The sequence below is a fragment of the Procambarus clarkii genome, chromosome 37 (assembly GCF_040958095.1).
Source record: "Procambarus clarkii isolate CNS0578487 chromosome 37, FALCON_Pclarkii_2.0, whole genome shotgun sequence".
Classification (NCBI taxonomy): domain Eukaryota; kingdom Metazoa; phylum Arthropoda; class Malacostraca; order Decapoda; family Cambaridae; genus Procambarus; species Procambarus clarkii.
In genome coordinates, this window is record NC_091186.1 from 38,245,120 (window position 1) to 38,271,359 (window position 26,240).

General features: G+C 51.5%; 1 protein-coding gene across 1 annotated transcript in view; it reads right to left on the reverse strand.

Moving 5' to 3' along the window:
* LOC138349670 (uncharacterized) overlaps positions 1-26,240 on the reverse strand; it is a 140,088-nt gene that overhangs the window by 64,467 nt on the left and 49,381 nt on the right. The window contains exon 3 of the mRNA XM_069337398.1: positions 20,255-20,401. Within this exon, the coding sequence (XP_069193499.1) occupies positions 20,255-20,401 (147 nt within the window). The remainder of the gene's footprint in view (positions 1-20,254; positions 20,402-26,240) is intronic.

Sequence of the window (26,240 nt, forward strand, 5' to 3'; positions counted from 1 at the left end):
AGCTCCAGCCCACCTCTACTGGCAGGGGGTTGGTGCTGGACTTGTAGCTCCAGCCCCCCTCTACTGGCAGGGGGTTGGTGATGGACCTGTAGCTCCAGTCCCCCTCTACTGACCGGGGGTTGGTGCTGGACCTGTAGCTCCAGTCCCCCTCTACTGGCAGGGGGTTGGTGCAGGACCTGTAGCTCCAGCCCCCCTCTACTGGCAGAAGGGTTGTTGCTGGACCTGTAGCTCCAGTCCCCCCCCCTCTAATGGAAAGGAGGGGGGGGGGTTGGTGCTGTACCTGTAGCTCCAGTCCGCCTCCACTGGCAGGGGGGTTGGTGCTGGACCTGTAGCTCCAGCCCCCCCTCTACTGGCAGGGGGCTTCGCGCTGGACTTGTAGCTCCAGCCCCCTTCTACTGTCAGATGGTTGGTGCTGGACCTGTAGCTCCAGCCCCTTCTACTGGCAAGGTGTTCGTGCTGTCCCTGTAGCTCCAGCCCCCCTCTACTGACAGGGGGTTGGTGCTGGACATTTAGCTCCAGCCCCCTCTACTGGCAGGGGGTTGGTGACAGACCTGTAGCTCCAGCCCCCCCCCCTGCCTCTAGTGACAGAAGTTGGGGGTTGGTGCGGAGCCTGTAGCTCCAACCCCTCTCTACTGGCAGGGGGTTGATGTTGGGCCTGTAGCTCCAGCCCCCCCTTCTACTGGCAGGAGATTGGTGTTGGACCTGTAGTTCCAGCCCCCCTCTACTGGCAGGGGGTTGCTGCTGGACCTGTAGCTCCAGCCCCCTCTACTGGCTGGGGGTTTGTGCTGGACCTGTAGCTCCAGCCCCCCTCTACTGACAAGGGGTTGGGGCTGGACTTATAGTTCCAGCCCACCTCTACTGGCCGGAGGTTGGTGCTGGACCTGTACCTCCAGCCCTTCCTCATCTGGCAGGCAGTTAGTGCTGGACCTGTAGCTCCAGCCCCCCTTCTACTGGCAGGGGATTGGTGTTGGACCTGTAGTTAGAGCCCCCCTCTACTAGCAGGGGGCTGGTGCTGGACCTGTAGCTACAGCCCCTCTCTACTAGCAGGAGGTTCATGCTGTACCTGTACCTTCAGCCCCCCTCTACTGGCAGGGGGTTGGTGCTGGACCTGTAGCTCCAGCCCCCTTCTACTGGCAGGTGGTTGGAGCTGGACCTGTAGCTCCAGCCCCCCTTTACTGGCAGGGGGGTTGGTGCTGGACTTGTAGCTCCAGCCCCCCTCTACTGGCAAGGGGGTAGGTTCTGGACCTTTAGCTCCAGCCCCCCCTCTAGTGGCAGGGGGGTTGGTGCTGGACCTGTAGCTCCAGCCCCCCTCTAGTGGCAAGGGGGTAGGTTCTGGACCTTTAGCTCCAGACCCCCCTCTACTGGCATGGGGCTGGTGCTGCACCTGTAGCTCCAGCCCACCTCTACTAGCAGGGGGTTGGTGCTGGACCTGTAGCTCCAACCCCCCCCCCCTCTACTGGCAGGAGGTTGGCGCTGGACCTGTAGCTCCAGCCCCCCTGTACTGGCAGGGGGTTGATGCTGGACCTGTAGCTCCAGCCCCCCCTCTACTGGCAAGGGTTTGGTGCTGGACCTGTAGCTCCAGCACCCTTTTACTGGCAGGATGTTCGTGCTGGACCTGTAGTTCCAGCCCACCTCTACTAGCAGGGGGTTGGTGCTGGACCTGTAGCTCCAACCCACATCTACTAGCAGGGGGTTGGTGCTGGACCTGTAGCTCCAGCCCACCTCTACTGGCAGGGGGTTGGTGCTGAACCTGTAGCTCCAGCCCACCTCTACTGGCAAGGGGTTGGTGCTGGACCTGTAGCTCCAGCCCTTCCTCTACTGGCAGGGGGTTGGTGCTGGACCTGGAGCTCCAGCCCCCCTCCACTGGCAGGAGATTCGTGCTGAACCTGTAGCTCCAGCCCACCTCTACTGGCAAGGGGTTGGTGCTGGACCTGTAGCTCCAGCCCTTCCTCTACTGGCAGGGGGTTGGCGTTGGACCTGTAGCTCCAGCCCCCCTCTACTGGCAAGGGGGTTGGTTCTGAACCTGTAGCTCCAGCCCTCCCTCTAGTGGCAGGGGGGTTGGTGCTGGACCTGTAGCTCCAGCCCCCTCTACTGGCAGGGGGTTGGTGCTGGACCTGTAGCTCCAGTCCCCCCCCCCCCTCTACTGGCAGGAAGTTGGCGCTGAACCTGTAGCTCCAGTCCCCCTCTACTGGCAGGGGGTTGGTGCAGGACCTGTAGCTCCAGCCCCCCCCCCTCTACTAGCAGAGGGGTTGGTGCTGGACCTGTAGCTCCAGTCCCCCCTGTACTGGAAGGGGGTTGATGCTAGACCTGTATCTCCAGCCCACCTCTACTGGCAGGGGGTTGGTGCTGGACCTGTAGCTCCAGCCCAACTCTACAGGCAGGGGGTTGGTGCTGGACCTGTAGCTCCAGCCCACCTCTACTGGCAGGGGGGTTGGTGCTGGACCTGTAGCTCCAGTCCCCCTCTACTGGCAGGGGGTTGGTGCAGGACCTGTAGCTCCAGCCCCCCTCTACTGGCAGAAGGGTTGTTGCTGGACCTGTAGCTCCAGTCCCCCGCCCCCCCTCTAATGGAAAGGAGGGGGGGGGGTTGGTGCTGTACCTGTAGCTCCAGTCCCCCTCCACTGGCAGGGGGGGGTTGGTGCTGGACCTGTAGCTCCAGCCCCCCTCTACTGGCAGGGGGCTTCGCGCTGGACTTGTAGCTCCAGCCCCCCTCTACTCGCAAGGGGGTAGGTTCTGGACCTGTAGCTCCAGCCCCCCCCCCCCTCTAGTGGCAGGGGGGTTGGTGCTGGACCTGTATCTGCAGCCCCCCCTCTAGTGGCAAGGGGGTAGGTTCTGGACCTGTAGCTCCAGCCCCCCCCCCTCTACTGGCAGGGGGTTGGTGCTGGACCTGTAGCTCCAGCCCACCTCTACTAGCAGGGGGTTGGTGCTGGACCTGTAGCTCCAGCCCCCCCCCCTCCCCTCTACTGGCAGGAGGTTGGCGCTGGACCTGTAGCTCCAGCCCCCCTGTACTGGCAGGGGGTTGATGCTAGACCTGTAGCTCCAGCCCACCTCTACTGGCAAGGGGTTGGTGCTGGACCTGTAGCTCCAGCCCCCCTTTACTGGCAGGGGGGTTGGTGCTGGACTTGTAGCTCCAGCCCCCCTCTACCGGCAAGGGGGTAGGTTCTGAACCTGTAGCTCCAGCCCTCCCTCTAGTGGCAGGGGGGTTGGTGCTGGACCTGTAGCTCCAGCCCCCCCTCTAGTGGCAAGGGGGTAGGTTCTGGACCTGTAGCTCCAGCCCCCCATCTACTGGCAGGGGGTTGGTGCTGGACATGTAGCTCCAGCTATCCTCTAATGACAGGGGGGTTGGTGCTGGACCTGTAGCTCCAGCCCCCCTCTACTGGCAGGAGGTTCGTGCTGGACCTGTAGCTCCAGCCCACCTCTACTGGCAGGGGGTTGGTGCTGGACCTGTAGCTCCAGCCTTTCCTCTACTGGCAGGGGGTTGGTGCTGAACCTGTAGCTACAACCCCCCTCTACTGGCAGGAGGTTCGTGCTGGACCTGTAGCTCCAGCCCACCTCTACTAGCAGGGGGTTGGTGCTGGACCTGTAGCTCCAGTCCCCCCCCCTCTACTGGCAGGAGGTTGGCGCTGGACCTGTAGCTCCAGCCCCCCTGTACTGGCAGGGGGTTGATGTTAGATCTGTAGCTCCAGCCCACCTCTACTGGCAAGGGGTTGGTACTGGACCTGTAGCTCCAGCCAACCTCTACTGGCAAGGGGTTGGTGCTGGACCTGTAGCTCCAGCCCTTCATCTACTGGCAGGGGGTTGGTGCTGGACCTGGAGCTCCAGCCCCCCTCTACTGGCAGGGGGTGGGGTTGGTGCTGGACCTGTAGCTCCAGCCCCCCTCTACTGGCAGGGGGGTTGGTGCTGGACCTGTAGCTCCAGCCCCCCCTCTAGTGGCAGGGGGGTTGGTGCTGGACCTGTAGCTCCAGCCCCCCCTCTACTGGCAGGGGGTTGGTGCTGGACCTGTAGCTCCAGCCCCCCCTGTACTGGCAGGGGGTTGATGCTAGACCTGTAGCTCCAGCCCACCTCTACTGGCAAGGGGTTGGTGCTGGACCTGTAGCTCCAGCCCTTCATCTACTGGCAGGGGGTTGGTGCTGGACCTGGAGCTCCAGCCCCCCTCTACTGGCAGGGGGTGGGGTTGGTGCTGGACCTGTAGCTCCAGCCCCCCTCTACTGGCAGGGGGGTTGGTGCTGGACCTGTAGCTCCAGCCCCCCCTCTAGTGGCAGGGGGGTTGGTGCTGGACCTGTAGCTCCAGCCCCCCTCTACTGGCAGGGGGTTGGTGCTGGACCTGTAGCTCCAGCCCCCCCTGTACTGGCAGGGGGTTGATGCTAGACCTGTAGCTCCAGCCCACCTCTACTGGCAGGGGGTTGGTGCTGGACCTGTAGCTCCAGCCCAACTCTACTGGCAGGGGGGGTTCGTGTTGTACCTGTAGCTCCAGTCCCCCTCTACTGGCAGAGGGGTTGGTGTTGTACCTGTAGCTCCAGACCCGTCTACTGGCAGAGGGGTTGGTGCTGGACCTGTAGCTCCAGCCCCCCCTCTACTGGCAGTGGGTTGGTGCTGGACCTGTAGCTCCAGCCCCCCTCTACTGGCAGGGGGTTGGTGCTGGACCTGTAGCTCCAGCCACCTCTACTGGTAGGGAGTTGGTGCTGGACCTGTAGCTCCAGCCCACTTCTACTGGCAGGGGGGTTGGTGCTGGACCTGTAGCTCCAGCCCCCCCTCTAGTGGCAGGGAGGTTGGTGCTGGACCTGTAGCTCCAGCCCCCCCCCCTCTACTGGCAGGAGGTTGGCGCTGGACCTGTAGCTCCAGCCCCCCCTGTACTGGCAGGGGGTTGATGCTAGACCTGTAGCTCCAGCCCACCTCTACTGGCAGGGGGTTGGTGCTGGACCAGTAGCTCCAGCCCAACTCTAATGGCAGGGGGGTTGGTGTTGTACCTGTAGCTCCAGTCCCCCTCTACTGGCAGAGGGGTTGGTGTTGTACCTGTAGCTCCAGACCCGTCTACTGGCAGAGGGGTTGGTGCTGGACCTGTAGCTCCAGCCCCCCCTCTACTGGCAGTGGGTTGGTGCTGGACCTGTAGCTTCAGCCCCCCTCTACTGGCAGGGGGTTGATGCTGGACCTGTAGCTCCAGCCACCTCTACTGGTAGGGAGTTGGTGCTGGACCTGTAGCTCCAGCCCACATCTACTAGCAGGGGGTTGGTGCTGGACCTGTAGCTCCAGCCCCCCTCTACTGGCAGGGGGTTGGTGCTGGACCTGTAGCTCCAGCCCCCCCTGTACTGGCAGGGGGTTGATGCTAGACCTGTAGCTCCAGCCCACCTCTACTGGCAGGGGGTTGGTGCTGGACCTGTAGCTCCAGCCCAACTCTACTGGCAGGGGGGGTTGGTGTTGTACCTGTAGCTCCAGTCCCCCTCTACTGGCAGAGGGGTTGGTGTTGTACCTGTAGCTCCAGACCCGTCTACTGGCAGAGGGGTTGGTGCTGGACCTGTAGCTCCAGCCCCCCCTCTACTGGCAGTGGGTTGGTGCTGGACCTGTAGCTCCAGCCCCCCTCTACTGGCAGGGGGTTGGTGCTGGACCTGTAGCTCCAGCCACCTCTACTGGTAGGGAGTTGGTGCTGGACCTGTAGCTCCAGCCCACTTCTACTGGCAGGGGGGTTGGTGCTGGACCTGTAGCTCCAGCCCCCCCTCTAGTGGCAGGGAGGTTGGTGCTGGACCTGTAGCTCCAGCCCCCCCCTCTACTGGCAGGAGGTTGGCGCTGGACCTGTAGCTCCAGCCCCCCCTGTACTGGCAGGGGGTTGATGCTAGACCTGTAGCTCCAGCCCACCTCTACTGGCAGGGGGTTGGTGCTGGACCAGTAGCTCCAGCCCAACTCTACTGGCAGGGGGGTTGGTGTTGTACCTGTAGCTCCAGTCCCCCTCTACTGGCAGAGGGGTTGGTGTTGTACCTGTAGCTCCAGACCCGTCTACTGGCAGAGGGGTTGGTGCTGGACCTGTAGCTCCAGCCCCCCCTCTACTGGCAGTGGGTTGGTGCTGGACCTGTAGCTTCAGCCCCCCTCTACTGGCAGGGGGTTGATGCTGGACCTGTAGCTCCAGCCACCTCTACTGGTAGGGAGTTGGTGCTGGACCTGTAGCTCCAGCCCACATCTACTAGCAGGGGGTTGGTGCTGGACCTGTAGCTCCAGCCCACCTCTACTGGCAGGGGGGTTGGTGCTGGACCGTAAGCTCCAGCCCCCCTCTACTGGCAGCAGGTTGGTGCTGGACCTGTAGCTCCAGCCCACTTCTACTAGCAGGGGGTTGGTGCTGGACCTGTAGCTCCAGTCCCCCCCCCTCTACTGGCAGGAGGTTGGCGCTGGACTTGTATCTCCAGCCCCCCCTGTACTGGCAGGGGGTTGATGTTAGATCTGTAGCTCCAGCCCACCTCTACTGGCAAGGGGTTGGTGCTGGACCTGTAGCTCCAGCCCACCTCTACTGGCAAGGGGTTGGTGCTGGACCTGTAGCTCCAGGACTTCCTCTACTGGCAGGGGGTTGGTGTTGGACCTGTAGCTCCAGCCCCCCTCTACTGGCAGGGGGGTTGGTGCTGGACTTGTAGCTCCAGCCCCCCTCTACTGGCAAGGAGGTTGGTTCTGAACCTGTAGCTTCAGCCCCCCCTCTTGTGGCAGGGGGATTGGTGCTGGACCTGAAGCTCCAGCCGCCCTCTACTGGCAGGGGGTTGGTGCTGGACCTGGAGCTCCAGCCCCCCCCCCTCTACTGGCAGGAGGTTGGCGCTGGACCTGTAGCTCCAGCCCCCCCTGTACTGGCAGGGGGTTGATGCTAGACCTGTAACTCCAGCCCCCCTCTACTGCAACCCGTTCTCGCAAATTTAATAAGTCAATATTGACTTATTAAATATGTGCATAGGTGACATACTTAACATAATAGATACCCATAAAAAGATTCATAGAAAACACCGACCTTACCTAACCTTGTTAGTATGTTAAGATAAGCATCTTATTGCTTCGTAATTACAATTATTACCTAACCTATAATAGGTATTGGTTAAGTAATAATTGTAATTACGAAGCAATAAGATGCTTATCTTAAGATACTAACAAGGTTAGGTAAGGTCGGTGTTTTCTATGAATCTTTTTAAGGGGTATCTATTATGTTTAGTATATCACCTATGCACGTAGTTAATAAGTCAATATTGACTTTACGAATTTGCGAGAACGGGTTGTCTACTGGCAGGGGGTTGCTGCTGGACCTGTAGGTCCAGCCCCCTCTACTGGCAACGGGGTAGGTTCTGGACCTGTAGCTCCAGCCCCCCCTCTAGTGGCAGGGGGGTTGGTGCTGGACCTGTAGCTCCAGCCCCCCCTCTAGTGGCAAGGGGGTAGGTTTTGGACCTGTAGCTCCAGCCCCCCCTCTACTGGCAGGGGGTTGGTGCTGGACCTGTAGCTCCAGCCCACCTCTACTGGCAGGGGGGTTGGTGCTGGACCTGTAGCTCCAGCCCCCCTCTACTGGCAGGAGGTTCGTGCTGGACCTGTAGCTCCAGCCCACCTCTACTGGCAGGGGGTTGGGGCTGGGCCTGTAGCTCCAGCCTTTCCTCTACTGGCAGGGGGTTGGTGCTGAACCTGTAGCTACAGCCCCCCCTCTACTGGCAGGGGGTTGGTGCTGGACCTGTAGCTCCAGCCCACCTCTACTTGTAGGGGGTTGGTGCTGGACCTGTAGCTCCAGCTCCCCTGTACTGGCAGGGGGTTGTTGCTAGACCTGTAGCTCCAACCCCCTCTACTGACAGGGGGTTGGTGCTGGACCTGTAGCTCCAGCCCCCCTCTACTGGCAGGGGGTTGGTGCTGGACCTGTAGCTCCAGCCCCCCTCTACTGGCAGGGGGGGGGGGTTGGTGCTGGACTTGTAGCTACAGCCCCTCTCTACTCGCAGCGGGGGTTAGTGCTAAACCTGTAGGTCCAGCCCCCCTCTACTGGCAGGGGGGTTGGTGCTGGACCTGTAGCTCCAGTCCCCCTCTACTGGCAGGGGGTTGGTGCTGGACCTGTAGCTCCAGCCCCCCTCTCCACTGGCAGGACTTTGGTGCTAGACCTGTAGCTTCAGCCCCACTATACTGGCAGGGAGTTGGTGCTGGACTTGTAGCTCCAGCCTTTCCTCTAATGGCAGGGGGATGATGCTGGGCCTGCAGCTCCAGCCCCCTTTTACTGGCAAGGGGTTGGTGCTGAACCTGTAGTTCCAGCCCTCCCCCCTCTACTGGCAGGGGGTTGGTGCTGGACCTGTAGCTCCAGCCCCACTCTACTGGCAGGGGTTTGGTGCTGGACCTGTAGCTGCAGACCCCCTCTACTGGCAAAAGGTTTGTGCTGGACTTGTACCTCCACCCTCCCTCCCCTCTACTGGCAGGGGGATGGGGCTGGACATGTAGCTCCAGCCCCCCTTCTACTGGCAAGGGGTTGGTGTGGGTCCTGTAGCTCCAGCCCCCTCTACTGGCACGAGGGTTGTGCTGGACCTGTAGTTGCAGCCCCCCCCCCCCTCTACTGGCAGGGGGTTGGTGCTGGACTTGTAGCTCCAGTCCACCTCTACTGGCAGGGGGTTGGTGCTGGACCTGTAGCTCCAGCCCCCTTTACTGGCAGGAGGTTGGTGCTGGACTTGTAGCTCCAGTCCCGTCTACTGGCAGGGGTGTTGGTGCTGGACCTGTAGCTCCAGCTCCCTCCTCTACTGGCAGGGGGTTGGTGTGGGACCTGTAGCTTCAGCCCCCCCTCTAGTGGGAGGGGTTTGTGCTGAACCTGTAGCTCCAGCCCCCCCCCCCCTCTACTGGCAGGGGGTTGGTGCTGGACGTGTAGCTCCAGCCCCCCCTCTACTGGCAGGGGGAGTTGGTGCTGGACCAGTAGGTCCAGCCCCGCTCTACTGGCAGGGGTTGGTGATGGACCTGTAGCTCCATCACCAGGTTGGTGGAGTGTCACCGGCTCTCTGTGCCTCTGTGAGGGGGGCCAGGATCCTGGGTTCAATAGAGAATCTGGTTGATACCTGGTTGATGGGGTTCTGGGAGTTCTTCTACTCCCCAAGCCCGGAACGAGGCCAGGCTTGACTTGTGAGAGTTTGGTCCACTAGGCTGTTGCTTGGAGCGGCCCACAGGCCCACATACCCCACCACAGCCCGGTTGGTCCGGCACTTCTTGGAGGAATAAATCTAGTTTCCTCTTGAAGATGTCCACAGTTGTTCCGGCAATATTTCTTATGCTCGCTGGGAGGACGTTGAACAACCGCGGACCTCTGATGTTTATACAGTGTTCTCTGATTGTGTCTATGGTACCTCTGCTCTTCACTGGTTCTATTCTGCATTTTCTTCCATGTCATTCACTTCAGTACGTTGTTATTTTACTGTGTAGATTTGGTACTTGGCCCTCTAGTATCTTCCAGGTGTATATTATTTGATATCTCTCTCGTCTTCTTTCTAGTGAGTACATTTGGAGGGCTTTGAGACGATCTTAATAATTTAGCTGTTTTATTGCGTCTATGCGTGCCATATATGTTCTCTGTATTCCCTCTATTTCAGCAATCTCTCCTGCTCTGAAGGGGGAAGTGAGTACTGAGCAGTACTCTAGACGGGGCAACACAAGTGACTTGAAGAGTACAACCATTGTGATGGGATCCCTGGATTTGAAAGTTCTCGTAATCCATCCTATCATTTTCCTGGCTGTCGCAATATTTGCTTGGTTATGCTCCTTAAACGTTAGGTCATCAGACATTATTATTCCCAAATCCTTTACATGCTGTTTTCCTACTATGGGTACATTTGATTGTGTTTTGTACTCTGTACTATGTTTAAGGTCCTCATTTTTACCGTACCTGAGTACCTGGAATTTATCACTGTTAAACATCATGTTATTTTCTGATGCCCAGTCGAAAACTTTATTAATATCAGCTTGAAGTTTTTCAATGTCTTCAGCCGAGGTAATTTTCATACTGATTTTTGTGTCATCTGCAAAGGATGATATGAAGCCGCGACTTGTATTTTTATCTATATCTGATATGAGAATAAGGAAAAGCAGCGGTGCAAGGACTGTACCCTGAGGTACAGAGCTTTTAACTGCACTTGGACTAGATTTTATATGGTTGACCGTCACTCGCTGAGTCCTGTTTGACAGAAAACTGAGTATCCAGCGTCCTACTTTACCGGTTATTCCCATTGACTTCATTTTGTGTGCTATCACGCCATGGTCACATTTATCGAAAGCCTTTGCGAAGTCCGTGTATATCACATCAGAATTCTGCTTTTCTTCTAATGCCTCAGTGACTTTGTCGTAGTGCTCAAGTAGCTGTGAGAGGCACGATCTTCCCGCTCGAAATCCATGTTGGCCTGGGTTGTGAAGGTCATTGGTCTCCATGAAATTGGTGACCTGACTCCTAATCACTCTCTCAAATACTTTTATGATGTGCGATGTTAGTGCAACTGGTCTATAATTCTTTGCCAATGCTTTGCTCCCTCCCTTGTGTAGAGGGGCTATGTCTGCTACTTTAAGTGCATCTGGTATCGTGTCCAAGCTCTTCCTCCACCCACACTATACTGAGTGCCTGTGCTACCGGCACTTTGCATTTCTTTATAAATATTGAATTCCATGAGTTTGGACCTGGGGCCGAGTGCATGGGCATGTTTTCAATTTCTCTTTCAAAATTTAGTGCGCTCGTGTTGATATCAGTTATATTTACAGGGGTTTGAATATCCCGCATAAAGAAATTGTCTGGATCTTCCACTTTCATGTTGTTTATTGGAGTGCTATACATGTCCTCATACTGCTTTTTTTTAGGATTTCACAAATTTGTCATCCTCCGTGTATGAACCTTCACTTGTACGAATAGGTCCAATAATGGCAGTGGTTTTTGCTTTTGATTTTGCATATGAGAAGAAATATTTTGAATTTTTCTTTATTTCCTGAATTGCTTTCTATTCTAACTGCCTTTCTTCAGTTTCATATGAGTGTTTCAATTTCCGCTCGATTTCTTCAATCTCCCTATTTAAATTATTCCTTCTTTGACGGGAAATTCGTGTCTGCATAAGCAGTTCCGTCATTTTTTTCCTGCGTTTATAGTGTCGTCTGCGTTCTCTTTCTACGTTTGATCTCTTTCTGGCTTTCCTCAAAGGAACATGTTTCAGACAGACTTGATACGCTTCCGAAGTCAGTTTTTCTATTCCTTCTGTAGGACTTGTATTACTTAGAACAGTTTCCCTAGGAATGCTTGTAAGTTCCCTGTTTATTATCTCCCAGTCTATCCTTTTATTATTAAAATTGAATTTACTGAATAGCCCCTCTCGCTTCATCAACGTTTTAGGTCTATTCTGAGTAGTGATGGTCGTTTGCACTTTAATGAGCTTGTGATCTGAGTATGTGGTATCTGATATCGTAATGTCTCTGATAATGTCTTCTGTTATGGTGCCCTCTCCTATTTCTTTCGTTTGCCTGCTTTAAGAGTCATATCAGCTCTCCCTACTGATTCTCTGAGGTTCAGGGAGTCTATTGATATATGTGGCGACCAGACCGGCTGCCAGTTAAGGGAGAAAGTTACATTATAAGTTGTAAGTAAGGGGAAATTGGCGCCCTGATATAAAATGAAAGAGTATCCCCTAATGCAGATATGACGTTTTGGAAGGGACACTAGCCGATCGCGGATTGGCCGACTTAGGTCGCAGGCGACCAATCAGGGCCCGCCATGATGTCACCGAGTGCCCCGGGCGGCACCAACATCAGAGTTGACCTGACCTTGGAAGCGAGAGGACGCACCTTGGTCAGCTCTCAAGGATTTGAGGCTCTACAAGCCTTTCTTAGTGGATTAGAGCTGGCTATCGCAGCCCATCTCACGTATTGGAGACCCCGCGCTTCTGGGAAGCAAAAAGGAACCAAGTTTATTGAGCAAAAGAGTGCCAAACTTGGAAAATATTCGGCGACGACGCTGGACGTTGAGGGCCTGGAAAGGTGTGGCGGGCAAGCCTAGCTGTGATTGGGTCACATCCACTGAGGGTTTTGGAAGGACGACACCGTTCCTAGGACAAGGAGCAACGACTTGTAGAAGGGGCGAGTGTGGGAAAATAGTGGTCAGCTCAGTGCCCATCGATGAACCAGGATTGGGGTAGCTGAATCTCAGGGATTGGAACAGCGACGACGCGAAGGCTCCACGACACATGAGGACCTGTGGAACGTTCCTGGATCGTCAAGGATCGACTCAGGAAGCGTGCGAACCTCACAAAATCGAGGGACAGGCGTCGTGAGCCAGGAATGTAAGGTAGATCATTTTCCCTCCCATTACCCCTTGTGTGAGTAGGCTAGTTAGGCCACAATATTTACTTATGTATGTGGCAATAGGACATTAATACTTTAGTAGTAGAACAGGCTGCATGGCAGCTTGTGTCTAGGACTGTCAGAGGGGACACTGTGTATGGATGGCAGGACAGTGAAGGAGAGGCGCCGACGTGGTGAAGAGGCCCTCCTGTGAGAGAGTGTGGGACTCCTGTCTTTCTGCCCAGTTGAAGGAGTGTTGGAGGTCGTGGAAGAAGAGGCTGACGATCTCCAGACTTATTATCCTCATTTTCATATTCATGTATTACTTGTGATTGTATGTGTGTTCATGTAATTTGCATCAGTAAATTCACACTTTTATCATTGTGTTTAAGTGTGTGCCTCCATTTATAATATTTCTCTATGAGCATACACGAAGGTTATCATAGTACCACCTAGGGAACACTACGTTCTCTATAGAAGTTCTTATTGCCTGGAGTAAAGACAGCGCGGACCTATATAAAAGTGTACCCTTAGCCATCCGATCAGTATTAGTGCCTGAATGGTGGCAACTAGTAACATGGTGGCTAGAGAGAGGTAAAGCCACACAGACTTTCCTGGGAGAGTACCCTGGGCCGACAGTCTAGTAGCAGATCTATGGGAGTAGCAATCTTCTGGCTACAAACAATATATAATACACCCACTGAACTGCATTGCTGGGGTGCAGATATAATAACCCAGCTGGCGACCTTGTTAAGAAGAAGATAGAGAAGACAGGCGGGAAAGGAGTTCCTGCCACCTTTTTGTCTGGCAGGCAAGACTCAGGGAGGTTATAGTTATAAGGTAAGCCTGAGTCTTCCTTCACTCCTCTACGGGTCTAGGCTGGAACTGTTAACAGCAGTTTCCCCGTGTTTGACTGAAGGGCTTCCAGGGTGAATCAGTGGCACCCCTTTTGTGGTGGAAGCAAAGATCTGCTGAGGTGGGCATTGTTGGTCCTCTCCTGTGTGACCAAGGAGACTCCAGTGAATCCCGAGAGTCGGAGGGGCTGAGTATTCGGCCTTTTGAGCCCCTAGCAGCTGAGTGCTAGCAGAGCCCCGGCCCAACTCCACGTGACAAGAACTGGCGACCTTGCCAGGATTCGAACCCCGGTAGCCAAGAACTGGGAACTTCGCCAGGAAGCGTGGATCAAGCTACAGTGTGGCACAAATTTCAAGACAAGTGTTGGCAGGGTACAAATACGGTGTGGCCAGTGAATTCAGTGGTACTGCTACTTAACCAGCTAAGGGACTGAAACGGTGAAATTAGTGCCTACTAACTTGTCTGTGCTGTCGTGTATGCTCAATGATATAGAGATGGAGGAGGACAAAGTAAAGAAATTTATTGACACAAGGGACGAGAGAATTTTGGAAGAGTGTACCAAGGCCCAGCTCCAACAAGTGGCAAACCACTTTGGGATCAGGTTGAGGACGACTAAGGTAGCGGAGCGAAGGATAGAGATCATGGCATAGCTCACAGCTCGAGAGGAGGCGACGGGAGAGGAGCCGTCTCAAGAGGAACCGTCCCGAGGAGAGCCGTCGCAAGGTGAACCGTTCCAACTAGAGCCACCCCAAGTGCCTACCAGTGTGGAGAGAATTCACAGTGAACATGGGAGCAGTGGAAGGTCTAGCTGTAGTAAGAGGAGCCTGCAACTGGAAATAATGAAGATGCAACTGGAAGCCCAGCTGCGTCGAGAGGAAAGAGAAGCGCAAATGCAGCGAGAGGAACGTGAGCGAGAAGCACGGCTGCAGCTGCAGCGAGAGGAATGTGCAGCTGAGCTGCAGCGAGAGGAACGTGCAGCTGAGCTGCAGCGAGAGGAACGTGCAGCTGAGCTGCAGCGAGAGGAGCGTGAGTGAGAAGCTCGGCTGCAGCGAGAAGAAGGAGAGAGACAACTGCGACTGGAGGAGATAAAGGCAAAGAAAGAAGTCGAATTGCATCGCGTTGAGCGTGGTCTGCCCTCACTACCTGCACGGCGGGATGACCTTAAGGTAAGGGAACGTAACTTACCTACGTTCGAACCACAAGAAACTGAGGCGTTCTTCGAACACTTTGAATGGATAGCAACTCTGAAGGAGTGGCCGGAAGATGATTGGGCTGCTCTGGTCCAGGGCAGGTTGACTGGTGAGGCCCGGGAAGCCTACAACATGCTGGACCTAGAGGAGTGTACTAGTTACGACGCGATTAAGAATGCGGTGCTCCACTCATTCCGGCTGACTCCGGAGATGTACCAGAAACGGTTCAGAGAGTGTACAAGAGCGTCGGGAAAGACTTACGCCGAGACCGCCAGGGATATGGAATGGAAATTCCTACGATGGTTGAAGGCGGAGGAAGCGGAGTCGGCGGATATCAAACGACTGATGAGCTAACATGCTGGAGGAGGCACTACATCTCAGGAGGGAGGGGCCACCCAGACACTCGCCTTACCCCAGGTCGGGAGGGAACCTTAGGAGTTCAGGAGGAGCGAGGACGGGTGGGGACTCTCCCAAGAGTAGTGTACCCAATGAGGTAACCCAGTTCAAGAGCTCAAGGGACGCAGGGAGGAAGCCCCAAGCTGTGAGCAGTGGACCTAGCTCGGGAGCAAGTGCGGCAGTCCCGGATACGACGACAGGGAGTCCAAGGAGGACCCAGGGAACGTCTGCAAGTGGTACCGCCAGGGGGACTGGCGAGTGGCTGCCCAGGGGAGGCAGCCGATGCTTCTACTGTGGTGTGAGAGGACATTATGCCCGCGAGTGTGAGGAGCACCAAAGGAATATAGGACTAATGTTGGAAGAGGAGAGAGTGTTTGTTCACACCCCATATTATAGTGGACCCAACGTGAATGGTTGGGAAATGAAGTTGGGTGAACATCCCTTCGTTTTCAGGGCCAACGTGAAGTTTGGAAAGTCAGACCCAGTGGAGGTTGCCGTTCTTCGAGATACGGGTGCTGACATAAGTATGGTAACCAGGAGTATTCTCCCCAAGGAATTTAATGATTCACCTGTGGGAGTGGTGAGGATACGCAGTGTGGGGGAGGAATACAGGTTGCCACTTCACGAAGTACAGCTGATTGCCGACTGCGGAGTCGAGAAAGCTATAGTAGCTGTAGCCCCTAAGTTACCCCTAGAGCATGTACAGATGGTGCTGGGTAATGACCTCAGAAGAGGCAGGATACAACCCGATTGGGCCAGGAGTGCCTATGTTACAAGCAGCGGTATAACCCTGCCAGGTGAGGTATCGGTCGTTCCAGATGGTAGTGAGGAAGCCGACTTCGCCAGGGGAAACGTCGCCAGAGACGACGACAACGAGGGCGAGAGTACAGAGAGGTCGTCGGAGGTCGTGGAAAACCCCGACGAGGACCTCCGACTAAGCCTGATGGTGAGTGTGGAGGAGTGGTGAGGAGCAGCTGTACAAACGCCTGGGGCGGTAAAGAGGCTGCAGACCGCACTCCCTTCACACAGAAATGTGAATGAAGTAAGCTCAGTGGATGGGCGAATGGCAGTGAGGGGCAGAGTAGAGGAGCCACGACGCAGTGCACCCTATGCCGGCCAGATGAATAGTGGTAGGTGCAAGATGAACCACCGTGGTGAGGTGAGCCACAGGGAGGTGGATGAGCCCAACCACGAACCGAAGAAGACGTCTGCAGGGAAGAGGATCTTATGGAGGAGTGAAGATGTTCATCGGGAACGAAGGAGCGAGTGGTATAGGCAAGGCAATACGAAGAAAGCAGGGAATAGGTACAACCAGGGTAGGCGCCAGCCTAACCAGAGGGGCATTGGGCCATCGCAAAAGCCTAGTGTGGAAGAGGGGAAGCTGCTGGATGGAGTACAGGTGTCAAGTGCCTCTGTGAGGAGACAACACACCTATGGGAGAAGAGAGAAGATTGGCGAAGAGGAGATCATGAGAGGAAACATGGAGTACCTGTAGGACGCAGTGGAAGTGCAAGACTATCTCGGAGTGCACGACGCGGTGGAGGCGCTGCATGCACTGAATCTTACAGTGGTAACGAGCCGTTGGATTACACTCGTAGCCACGGAGAGAGGAATTCTTGTAGGTGTTCAGGGAACACCCATCACACCCGGTCCTATTAGAGGTGGAGATATAATGAGGCAAGTGAATGGCAAGGTGGTACGAGCCACGTCACAAACTGGAGGAGCGACACTTCAGGAAACGAGGGAGCAAGAGTATAGGTTGCCCTCTTGAGTGCTGCTCTTCCGATATGACTCTTATTTTAAGGGGAGGGGTATGTTACGGTGCCCTCTCCTATTTCTTTCGTTTGCCTGCTTTAAGAGTCATATCAGCTCTCCCTACTGATTCTCTGAGGTTCAGGGAGTCTATTGATATATGTGGCGACCAGACCGGCTGCCAGTTAAGGGAGAAAGTTACATTATAAGTTGTAAGTAAGGGGAAATTGGCGCCCTGATATAAAATGAAAGAGTATCCCCTAATGCAGATATGACGTTTTGGAAGGGACACTAGCCGATCGCGGATTGGCCGACTTAGGTCGCAGGCGACCAATCAGGGCCCGCCATGACGTCACCGAGTGCCCCGGGCGGCACCAACGTCAGAGTTGACCTGACCTTGGAAGCGAGAGGACGCACCTTGGTCAGCTCTCAAGGATTTGAGGCTCTACAAGCCTTTCTTAGTGGATTAGAGCTGGCTATCGCAGCCCATCTCACGTATTGGAGACCCCGCACTTCTGGGAAGCAAAAAGGAACCAAGTTTATTGAGCAAAAGAGTGCCAAACTTGGAAAATATTCGGCGACGACGCTGGACGTTGAGGGCCTGGAAAGGTGTGGCGGGCAAGCCTAGCTGTGACCGGGTCACATCCACTGAGGGTTTTGGAAGGACGACACCGTTCCTAGGACAAGGAGCAACGACTTGTAGAAGGGGCGAGTGTGGGAAAATAGTGGTCAGCTCTGTGCCCATCGATGAACCAGGATTGGGGTAGCTGAATCTCAGGGATTGGAATGGCGATGACGCGAAGGCTCCACGACACCTGAGGACCTGTGGAACGTTCCTGGATTGTCAAGGATCGACTCAGGAAGAGTGGGAACCTCACAAAATCGAGGGACAGGCGTCGTGAGCCAGGAATGTAAGGTAGATCATTTTCCCTCCCATTACCCCTTGTGTGAGTAGGCTAGTTAGGCCACAATATTTACTTATGTATGTGGCAATAGGACATTAATACTTTAGTAGAACAGGTTGCAAGGCAGCTTGTGTCCAGGACTGTCAGAGGGGACAGTGTGTATTAATGGCAGGACAGTGAAGGAGAGGCGCCGACGTGGTGAAGAGGCCCTCCTGTGAGAGAGTGTGGGACTCCTGTCTTTCTGCCCAGTTGAAGGAGTGTTGGAGGTCGTGGAAGAAGAGGCTGACGATCTCCAGACTTATTATCCTTATTTTCATATTCATGTATTACTTGTGATTGTATGTGTGTTCATGTAATTTGCATCAGTAAATTCACACATTTTATCATTGTGTTTAAGCCCGAAACGCTTTGCGTAATAGTGGCTTTAGGCATTGTATGTACTAGCTCTACCTATAAGTCAACCAATCTTTGTAAAAATTTATTGTATGTACCTTACCTAAATAAACATTTTATTTTTTTTATTTTTTTAAGTGTGCCTCCATTTATATTATTTCTCTGAGCATACACGAAGGTTACCATAGTACCACCTAGGGAACACAAAGTTCTCTATAGGAGTTCTTATTGCCTGGAGAGTGGTAAAGACAGCACGGACCTATATAAAAGTGTACCCTTAGCCTTCCGATCAGTATCAGTGCCTGAATGGTGGCAACTAGTAACGTGGTGGCTAGAGAGAGGTAAAGCCACACAGACTTTCCTGGGAGAGTACCGTGGGCCGACAGTCTAGTAGCAGATCTATGGGAGTAGCAATCTTCTGGCTACAAACAATATATAATACACCCACTGAACTGCATTGCTGGGGTGCAGATATAATAACCCAGCTGGCGACCTTGTTAAGAAGAAGATAGAGATGACAGGCGGGAAAGGAGTTCCTGCCACCTTTTTGTCTGGCAGGCAAGACTCAGGGAGGTTATGGTTATAAGGTAAGCCTGAGTCTTCCTTCACTCCTCTACGGGTCTAGGCCGGAACTGTTAACAGCAGTTTCCCCGTGTTTGACTGAAGGGCTTCCAGGGTGAATCAGTGGCACCCCTTTTGTGGTGGAAGCAAAGACCTGCGGAGGTGGGCATTGTTGGTCCTCTCCTGTGTGACGAAGGAGACTCCGGTGAATCCCGGGAGTCGGAGGGGCTGAGTATTCGGCCTTTTGAGCCCCTAGCAGCTGAGTGCTAGCAGAGCCCCGGCCCAACTCCACCTGTGACTAGGCAAGTTGAAGTCACCTAGGAAGATAATATCAGGTATCGGGTTCTCCAAATTATCAAGGCTATTCTCTATTTTGTTTATCTGTTCTGTGAATTCCTCAGCCGTTGCATCTGGCGGTTTGTATATTAGAATAATCACTAAATTTATTTTCTAAATTTTTAATCCCAGTACCTCTACCACCTCATTTGCAACGTTTAGGAGCTCGGAGCATACAAGGTCTTCCCTAATATACAGACCCACTCCTCCATGTGACCTAATTTTCCTATCACACCTGTATAGGTTATATCCTGGAATCCAGATCTCACTGTCCAACAATTCCCCTGCATGGGTTTCTGTGAAAGCTCCAAATACTGCATTTGACTCCATGAGGAGGCCATTTATGAACTGTACTTTGTTGTTTGTTCTTGTTTTCAGTCCTTGTACGTTGGCAAAGATGAATGAGGTTACTCTATTAGTGATAGTTTGAATGGGAGACTTTTTCGGCAAGCCCATTATGCGTGGACATAATGAGTTTGTTCTGACCAGTACTGATTGTTGTAGGGCAGTTGCCTGTCGTAGTTGTAGTTCCCTTTCGGTTTGTAATTGTATCTGTAATTCTGGAATGCAAGTGGATCTGGCATCCAGTTCCATACACTCTCCATGCTGCTCCTTTTGAATTCTCTGTCGGTCTGGTATAAAAAATTTATAGTTTCCTCCAAATTCATTATCCTACTTGCCACTCTTTATGTAGCGATCCGTGCCTTTCACGTGAAAGTGTGGGCAGCTGAGGTCATAGCATTTTCTGTCCTCCAGTGAGGTTTGGCACATGTCAGGATGGAAAAACCTACATATTGATCCAAATCGACACTCACCTTTCCTAAGCATATTTAAACATTTTTTGGGATGTTGGTAACTGCATTCTAATCCTTTCTTATTACCAGCATATCTATGTCTGCATATGCCCTTTGCATAAAATTTGCATAAGTCTGTCCTTCTGTTCTGAATTGCTCTATCGGGAACCGTCGTAGTGTCTGTACCTATCGAGCTGTCAGTGCTGTCTGGTACACTTTCTAGTTTACTGTCATCTACATCCTGGCCTACTGAGTCAGAGTTTACAACTTCCCGAGTTACAGCCTCAGTTTCATCCCTGACTATAGCCTCCACCCCTGGTATATTAGAATTGTTGTTGTTCCTTTCCCACTCCTTCTGGATGGCTGGTAGGCTTCCAATGAATGATGTTTTCCGATCATGCGTCATGTTATCTAGAAGGTTTTTTAGGATATTCCAAGCTGGCAGGCCATTTTTACACACCCAGAGCAAGTGGCCAGCTCTCAGTGCCGTAGTGTTACTCACTCCTCTGCAAGCCGAATGGAATCTAGTCTTACAGATATAACATTCAATTCCCGTTACCTTCGTCTTTAAGGAGTTGTTACAGCAAGTTCAATCATCGCGCAGGACAGAAATTATTCCCATGTTTCCTTTCACCAGATTCCACTGTTCACCTAGCAGTAAATGTTTTTCCAGGAGTATGGCAACTATTGTGTATTGTATATTAAGTCAGTAGTTGTCCTTGGGGAACCTCGATAAACCTAAGAACAGCTTCCTCTCCTCAAAATATAACTCAATATCTTGTGATATAAGAAAAAAACTTACTGTTAATTGCTTCTGGGGGATCTCTCCTGTGATTTCCTGAACTTTATTCATGATGCTGGAGGCTGAGTCTCCCAGGTGTACGGGGTCAGCTGTGGCACCTGTCTCTGTGGTCATCATCTCCAGGGCCTCCCTGATGGTCTCCTGCACCTGTCATTACCAACACAAACATTAATGGTGAAACCTGGACTATAATGAGGCATCAGGCTACGAGGAAAGTTACAGGAAAAATATCAAATAGTCAAAGCACTGGCTAAATATCTCCAGTCGACCAACAAATTGGACCACATTTATACCTGGAAGAAGAGTAATGTAACTGGACTATAATGAAGCATCAGGCACTGAGTAATGTAACTGGACTATAATGAAGCATCAGGCACTGAGTAAAGTAACTGGACTATAATGAAGCATCAGGCTCTGAGTAAAGTAACTGGACTATAATGAAGCATCAGGCACTGAGTAAAGTAACTGGACTATAATGAAGCATCAGGCTCTAAGTAAAGTAACTGGACTATAATGAAGCATCAGGCTCCTAGTAATGTAACTGGACTATAATGAAGAATCAGGCTCTGAGTAATGTAACTGGACTATAATGAAGCATCAGGCTCTGACTAATGTAACTGGACTATAATGAAGCATCAGGCACTGAGTAATGTAACTGGACTATAATGAAGCATCAGGCACTGAGTAAAGTAACTGGACTATAATGAAGCATCAGGCACTGAGTAAAGTAACTGGACTATAATGAAGCATCAGGCACTGAGTAAAGTAACTGGACTATAATATAAAGTACCATAAGGGACATCAACCTAGCAGTGCAATCTTTTCTTCAAAAAAACTCTTAGCCTTTATAACACCCACTGTCCTATGCTTACGAAACAAGTCACAACCAAAAGGCTTAACAATCCCTGGCTTACAAAGGGAATACTTAAATCCATTAATAAAAAACATGACCTTGAGAAGAAGTATAGGTTAGGAATTGTCTCCAAAGAATTCTCAAAGAATTACTCATTATTGCTATTTAAGATAATTAGACGAGCCAAAACTAAATACTACCAAGATAAATTTACCCAAATAAAGAGCAACATTAAAAAAACTTGGAGCACAATTTCACAAATATTGGGATCAAAGACTTTAAATAACAAACCAACACTCCTGTCCAATAACGATGGTCAGCTTTCAGCCTCAGATTCTGCTATTGAGTTCAATAGGTTCTTCTCTTCCATTGGGTCATCCCTTGCAAATGATATTCCATCTTCCAGTACTGATATTAAGGACTATCTTACAGGTAACTATCCACAGTCTCTGTACCTAAAGCCTATTAATTCCACTGACGTCAATGAGATAATCCTTTCCCTTAAAACCAAGTCTAGTGCCCTTGAGGAGATACCAACTTTAATTTACAAAAAAGCCTCCAGATCTTTAGCCCCTGTTATTGCATTGTTCTTCAACAAGTCACTTGTACTCCAAACCTTTCCAGATATTCTAAAAAAAAGCGAGAGTAACGCCTGTCCACAAATGTGGTGATCTCACAAATGTTAACAACTACAGACCTATATCAATCCTGCCAAACTTGTCAAAAATTTAAAAAAAACTAATCTATAAGCAGCTTTACTCTTATCTAGCCAAACACAATATACTTAGCCCTTGCCAATATGGCTTCAGACCCAAAAAAAGCACTAACGATGCACTTATTAGTATGCTTAACTCGATTCATACAGCTCTTGATAAAAATGAGTTCCCTGCTGGGTTATTTGTGGACCTGCGTAAAGCTTTTAACACTGTCAACCACCAAAACCTTCTTCTTAAATTACATCATTATGGAGTCAGAGGACACTCCCTGCAATACCTCAAATCCTACCATACTGACAGGCTCCAGTATGTTTCTGTGAATAATTCAATTTCTCCCACCCTACCCATCAACATTGGTGTTCCTCAGGGCAGCATACTTGGCCCTCTCCTCTTTCTCATCTACATTAATGACCTTATAAATGCCTCCCAACACCTCAAACCAATTCTATTTGCTGATGACACAACCTTCATTTACTCCAGTCTTGACCCCCTTGCTCTAAATGCCGCAGTAAATACTGAGCTAAATCAAGTCCATCTTTGGCTAACTGCCAACAAACTCACCCTTAACATTGACAAAACTTTCTATATTCTGTTTGGCAATAAATCCTCTAATCAAATAAATCTCAAAATAAACAATACCCAAATTTGTAACAAATTAGATGGCAAATTCCTTGGCATTCTCATTGACCACAAGCTGAATTTCCAGCGACACATTCTAAATATATCAAAAAAAGTTTCAAAAACTGTTGGCATTCTTTCTAAGATCAGATATTATGTACCCCGCCCTGCCCTGGTGACTCTCTATTACTCCCTTATCTATCCATATCTTAACTATGGTATTTGTGCTTGGGGCTCTACTACCCAAAATCATTTACATCCTCTAATTACTCAACACAAAGCTGCTATTAGGAAAATATCCAACTCTGGCCCCAGACATCACTCGGTACCCCTACTCAAATCTCTGAATATGTTAGACATTAAGTCACTGCACATTCTCTCATGTGTATTATACATATATAAAACGCTAAACTGGAATGCCAATCCTGACCTCAAAAGCTTCATAGAAGGTTGTAACAGAACCCATGAGCACCACACCAGAAATAAATACAGTTTTAATATTCCTAGAGTACGTCTTAATCAAACTAGAAATGCTCTACAAATCAAGGGACCCAGATTGTGGAATGACCTTCCCAACCATGTTAAAGACTGTACCTCTCTCAACCAGTTTAAGAAAAACGAAGCTATACCTAATAAATTCCCTGTAACCTACCTTACCCCTCTATTGTCAACCAATGTCTGTTTTTTTAAAGAGCGCTGTTTATCTACAGAATTGTATTTGTGCTGCTTTTTCAGCTATGTTTTCATTCCATGTTTTTATTTTACTCTTTATGCTCAATTAGTATTAAGCTTTAGTCATTTAAGTTTTTCATGCCCGAAACGCTTTGCGTAATAGTGGCTTTAGGCATTGTATGTACTAGCCCTATCTATAAATCCATCACTCTTTGTAAAATTTCTTGTATGTAGGTATAGTTTATTTAGGTAAGGTATGTACCTTACCTAAATAAACATTTGATTTGATTGATTTGATTTGATAATGAAGCATCAGGCGCTGAGTAAAGTAACTGGACTATAATGAAGCATCAGGCACTGAGTAAAGTAACTGGACTATAATGAAGCATCAGGCTCTGAGTAAAGTAACTAGACTATAATGAAGCATCAGGAAACTGAAACTACACCTGTAGTCAGTCTGTCACTATTATGACAGTTGACATGGGTGAAGTGAACAAAGTACTGACCACAGTGTAGAGAATCACCAAGATGACAGTTGACTTTATTAATAACAATGTTTCAGGTATTAGAGCAAAAAACCAGCGCTGAACGTAATGAAACGTCATTTTCTGGGTGAGTCCCGGAGGCTCCCCACAGATATGGATATATTAGCTTTCTCGCATCAGTCAATGTGCATGGAGTTCTTTCCTACCAGGGACCACGAGCCAGAACCTGGCCCCCCTCGAAGAGGCGTGAGGAGCAATGGCCTATAGAAACCCCCGTGTGGTTGGGAGCATTCTATGTCTGCCATCGACCGGGTCTGGCACCCAGAAAGGTAGGCACCCTAAAACAAACCCTTATTCTGGTGAAAATATTGCTACCAAAAGCTGAACGAGTGGACAGAACTCAAACGAAAATTAGCAAACGAGCATGACGTCATTACGTTGCAGCGCCACTGTCTATGCAACCCTCCCCCCTCCCCGGGAGGGGGAAGGGAGAGCCCCAGACCCTCACGCCTGGGGCTCTAAACTCACTTGGATGTCAAAACTCATGAAAAACACCGCCGACTGGAGGGAGGGATGCCGGGGAGCCTTTGGGACTCTCCCAGAAAATAGCGATACCTGCTTGATGGGGTTCTGGGAGTTCTTCTACTCCCCAAGCCCGGCCTGAGGCCGGGCTTAGGGAGTAGAAGCTGCTGCTCACAAGTAGCAGCTTGTGAGAGTTTGGTCCACCAGGCTGTTGCTTGGAGCAGCCCACAGGCCCACATACCCAACACAGCCCAGTTGGTCCGGCACTCCTTGAAGAAAACAATCTAGTTTTCTCTTGAAGATGCCCACGGGTGTTCCGGCAATATTTCTGATGCTCACTGGTAGGACGTTGAACAACCCCGGACCTCTGATGTTTATTCAGTTTTCTCTGATTGTGCCTATGGCACCTCTGTTCTTCACTGGTTCTATTCTGTATTTTCTCCCATATCGTTCACTCCAGTATTCATTACATTCGCAATGTAATACAGGGATTCATTACATTCAACGCTGGTTTTCTGGGGGGCACCCTGTCAGCTCCCAGGAGCTAACTACCCAAAGACAAGGAAAAACAGGGACTTACCCAGGCGGCGGTCAGTCCTCACTCCTCAACGCGAAGCTGAGACAACTGGCTGCATCTGCCGACCAATGCAGTACAGGCCCTACTAGGTCCAAGGACTTTGACCAGGTAGCGAGGGGCCAGAACCCTGGTTGATACCTGGTTGATGGGGTTCTGGGAGCTCTTCTACTCCCCAAGCCCGGCCCAAGGCCAGGCTCGACTTGTGTCCGACCACCAACAACCCAGTGTCCGAATATAAACCCAAGACATGTTACCAAAGACGGCAGCCAGTGCAACAAACTTACGAACGTAATGGGCATGAGGATAGAATGCAGGCTGGCTAGACTTAACCCTGCAGACGACCTGGGAGACCAGAGCCTGGGAACAGGAAAGAAGGGAAACTGGGTTCACCCTAAGCACATCCCCAGCCACCACAGCCTTGGCGCGCAAATAACGATGGAGAGCCACAACCGGACACAACACATGATGCAGCCCCGGCCTGACCATCCAAGCATCAATAACCCAAGGACCTCTTCGGAAAGCAGCAGACTCATTCTTCGCCAGAAAAAGACGGCTGCAACAGAACAAACCTACTACCAGGACCAAAGGAGCAGAAACCCCTGCGCTGGAGGAGAGCATGAAGCTCCCCAACCCGACCCTCCCAGAGGCCAATGCCTACAGGATAAGAGCCTTAGAAAAACAGCCCTGAACTGAAGGGGCCACAACAAACAGAGGAGAAGAGAGAAAAGAGAGCACCCGGTCCAAAGACCAGGACGGCTCAGGTGGCGCATGAGCAGGCCGGTGGTGAAACAATGTACGAGACAGCTTGCGAAACGGAGCAGATGTAACATCAACACCGAACGCAAGTTGGAACGACTCCGTCAGCGCAGCACAATATGAGGCGACAGTATTTGGCACAAGATGACGATCTTGAAACAACCACGAAAGGATGGACAAAAACAACCCTATTAGAGATCGAAATACACCTACGTAGTGAGAGGAAAAACCGGAAGGATCGCCAGGAAACTTCATACTGGTGTCTAGTCAAAGCACGCAGGTGGGAGACCAACAACAAAGCCACCTGCACACCATACAAGTTGTGATAGACTTGAGTCAGAAAATCCAGATGCAAAGACTCGAGAAGAACGAACTAACTTTATATCGGGCTGGACCAATCTGCTGAAAGAGGCAGAGCTGCAAAAGACCCTCGGGTTCAAACACTGAGCAAGCAGCACCTGAAACGTAAATCTGTGTATCTATGTATTTACGTATGTAGGTTGGCTTAGCATTTTAAAACCACAGAATCACCTTCTGTGGTTGAGTGTTCAATAAACCCTTGAACTCTATGTTTAACATTTCTCTAACCCTGTCCATGGAGGACAGAAGAAAATGTATATATGCTGGTTAGCATTGTAAATGTGTGGCCACGTCTGTTGTAGAAAATAATAATAAAAAAAAAAAAGCACCTCAAACCAAGGCTGGGCAGGCCACCAAGGAGTCAGGACAACTCAACCCAGGTAAGACTCGCAGCGAGCTAGGACCTGGAGCAACATCTGAATCGGGG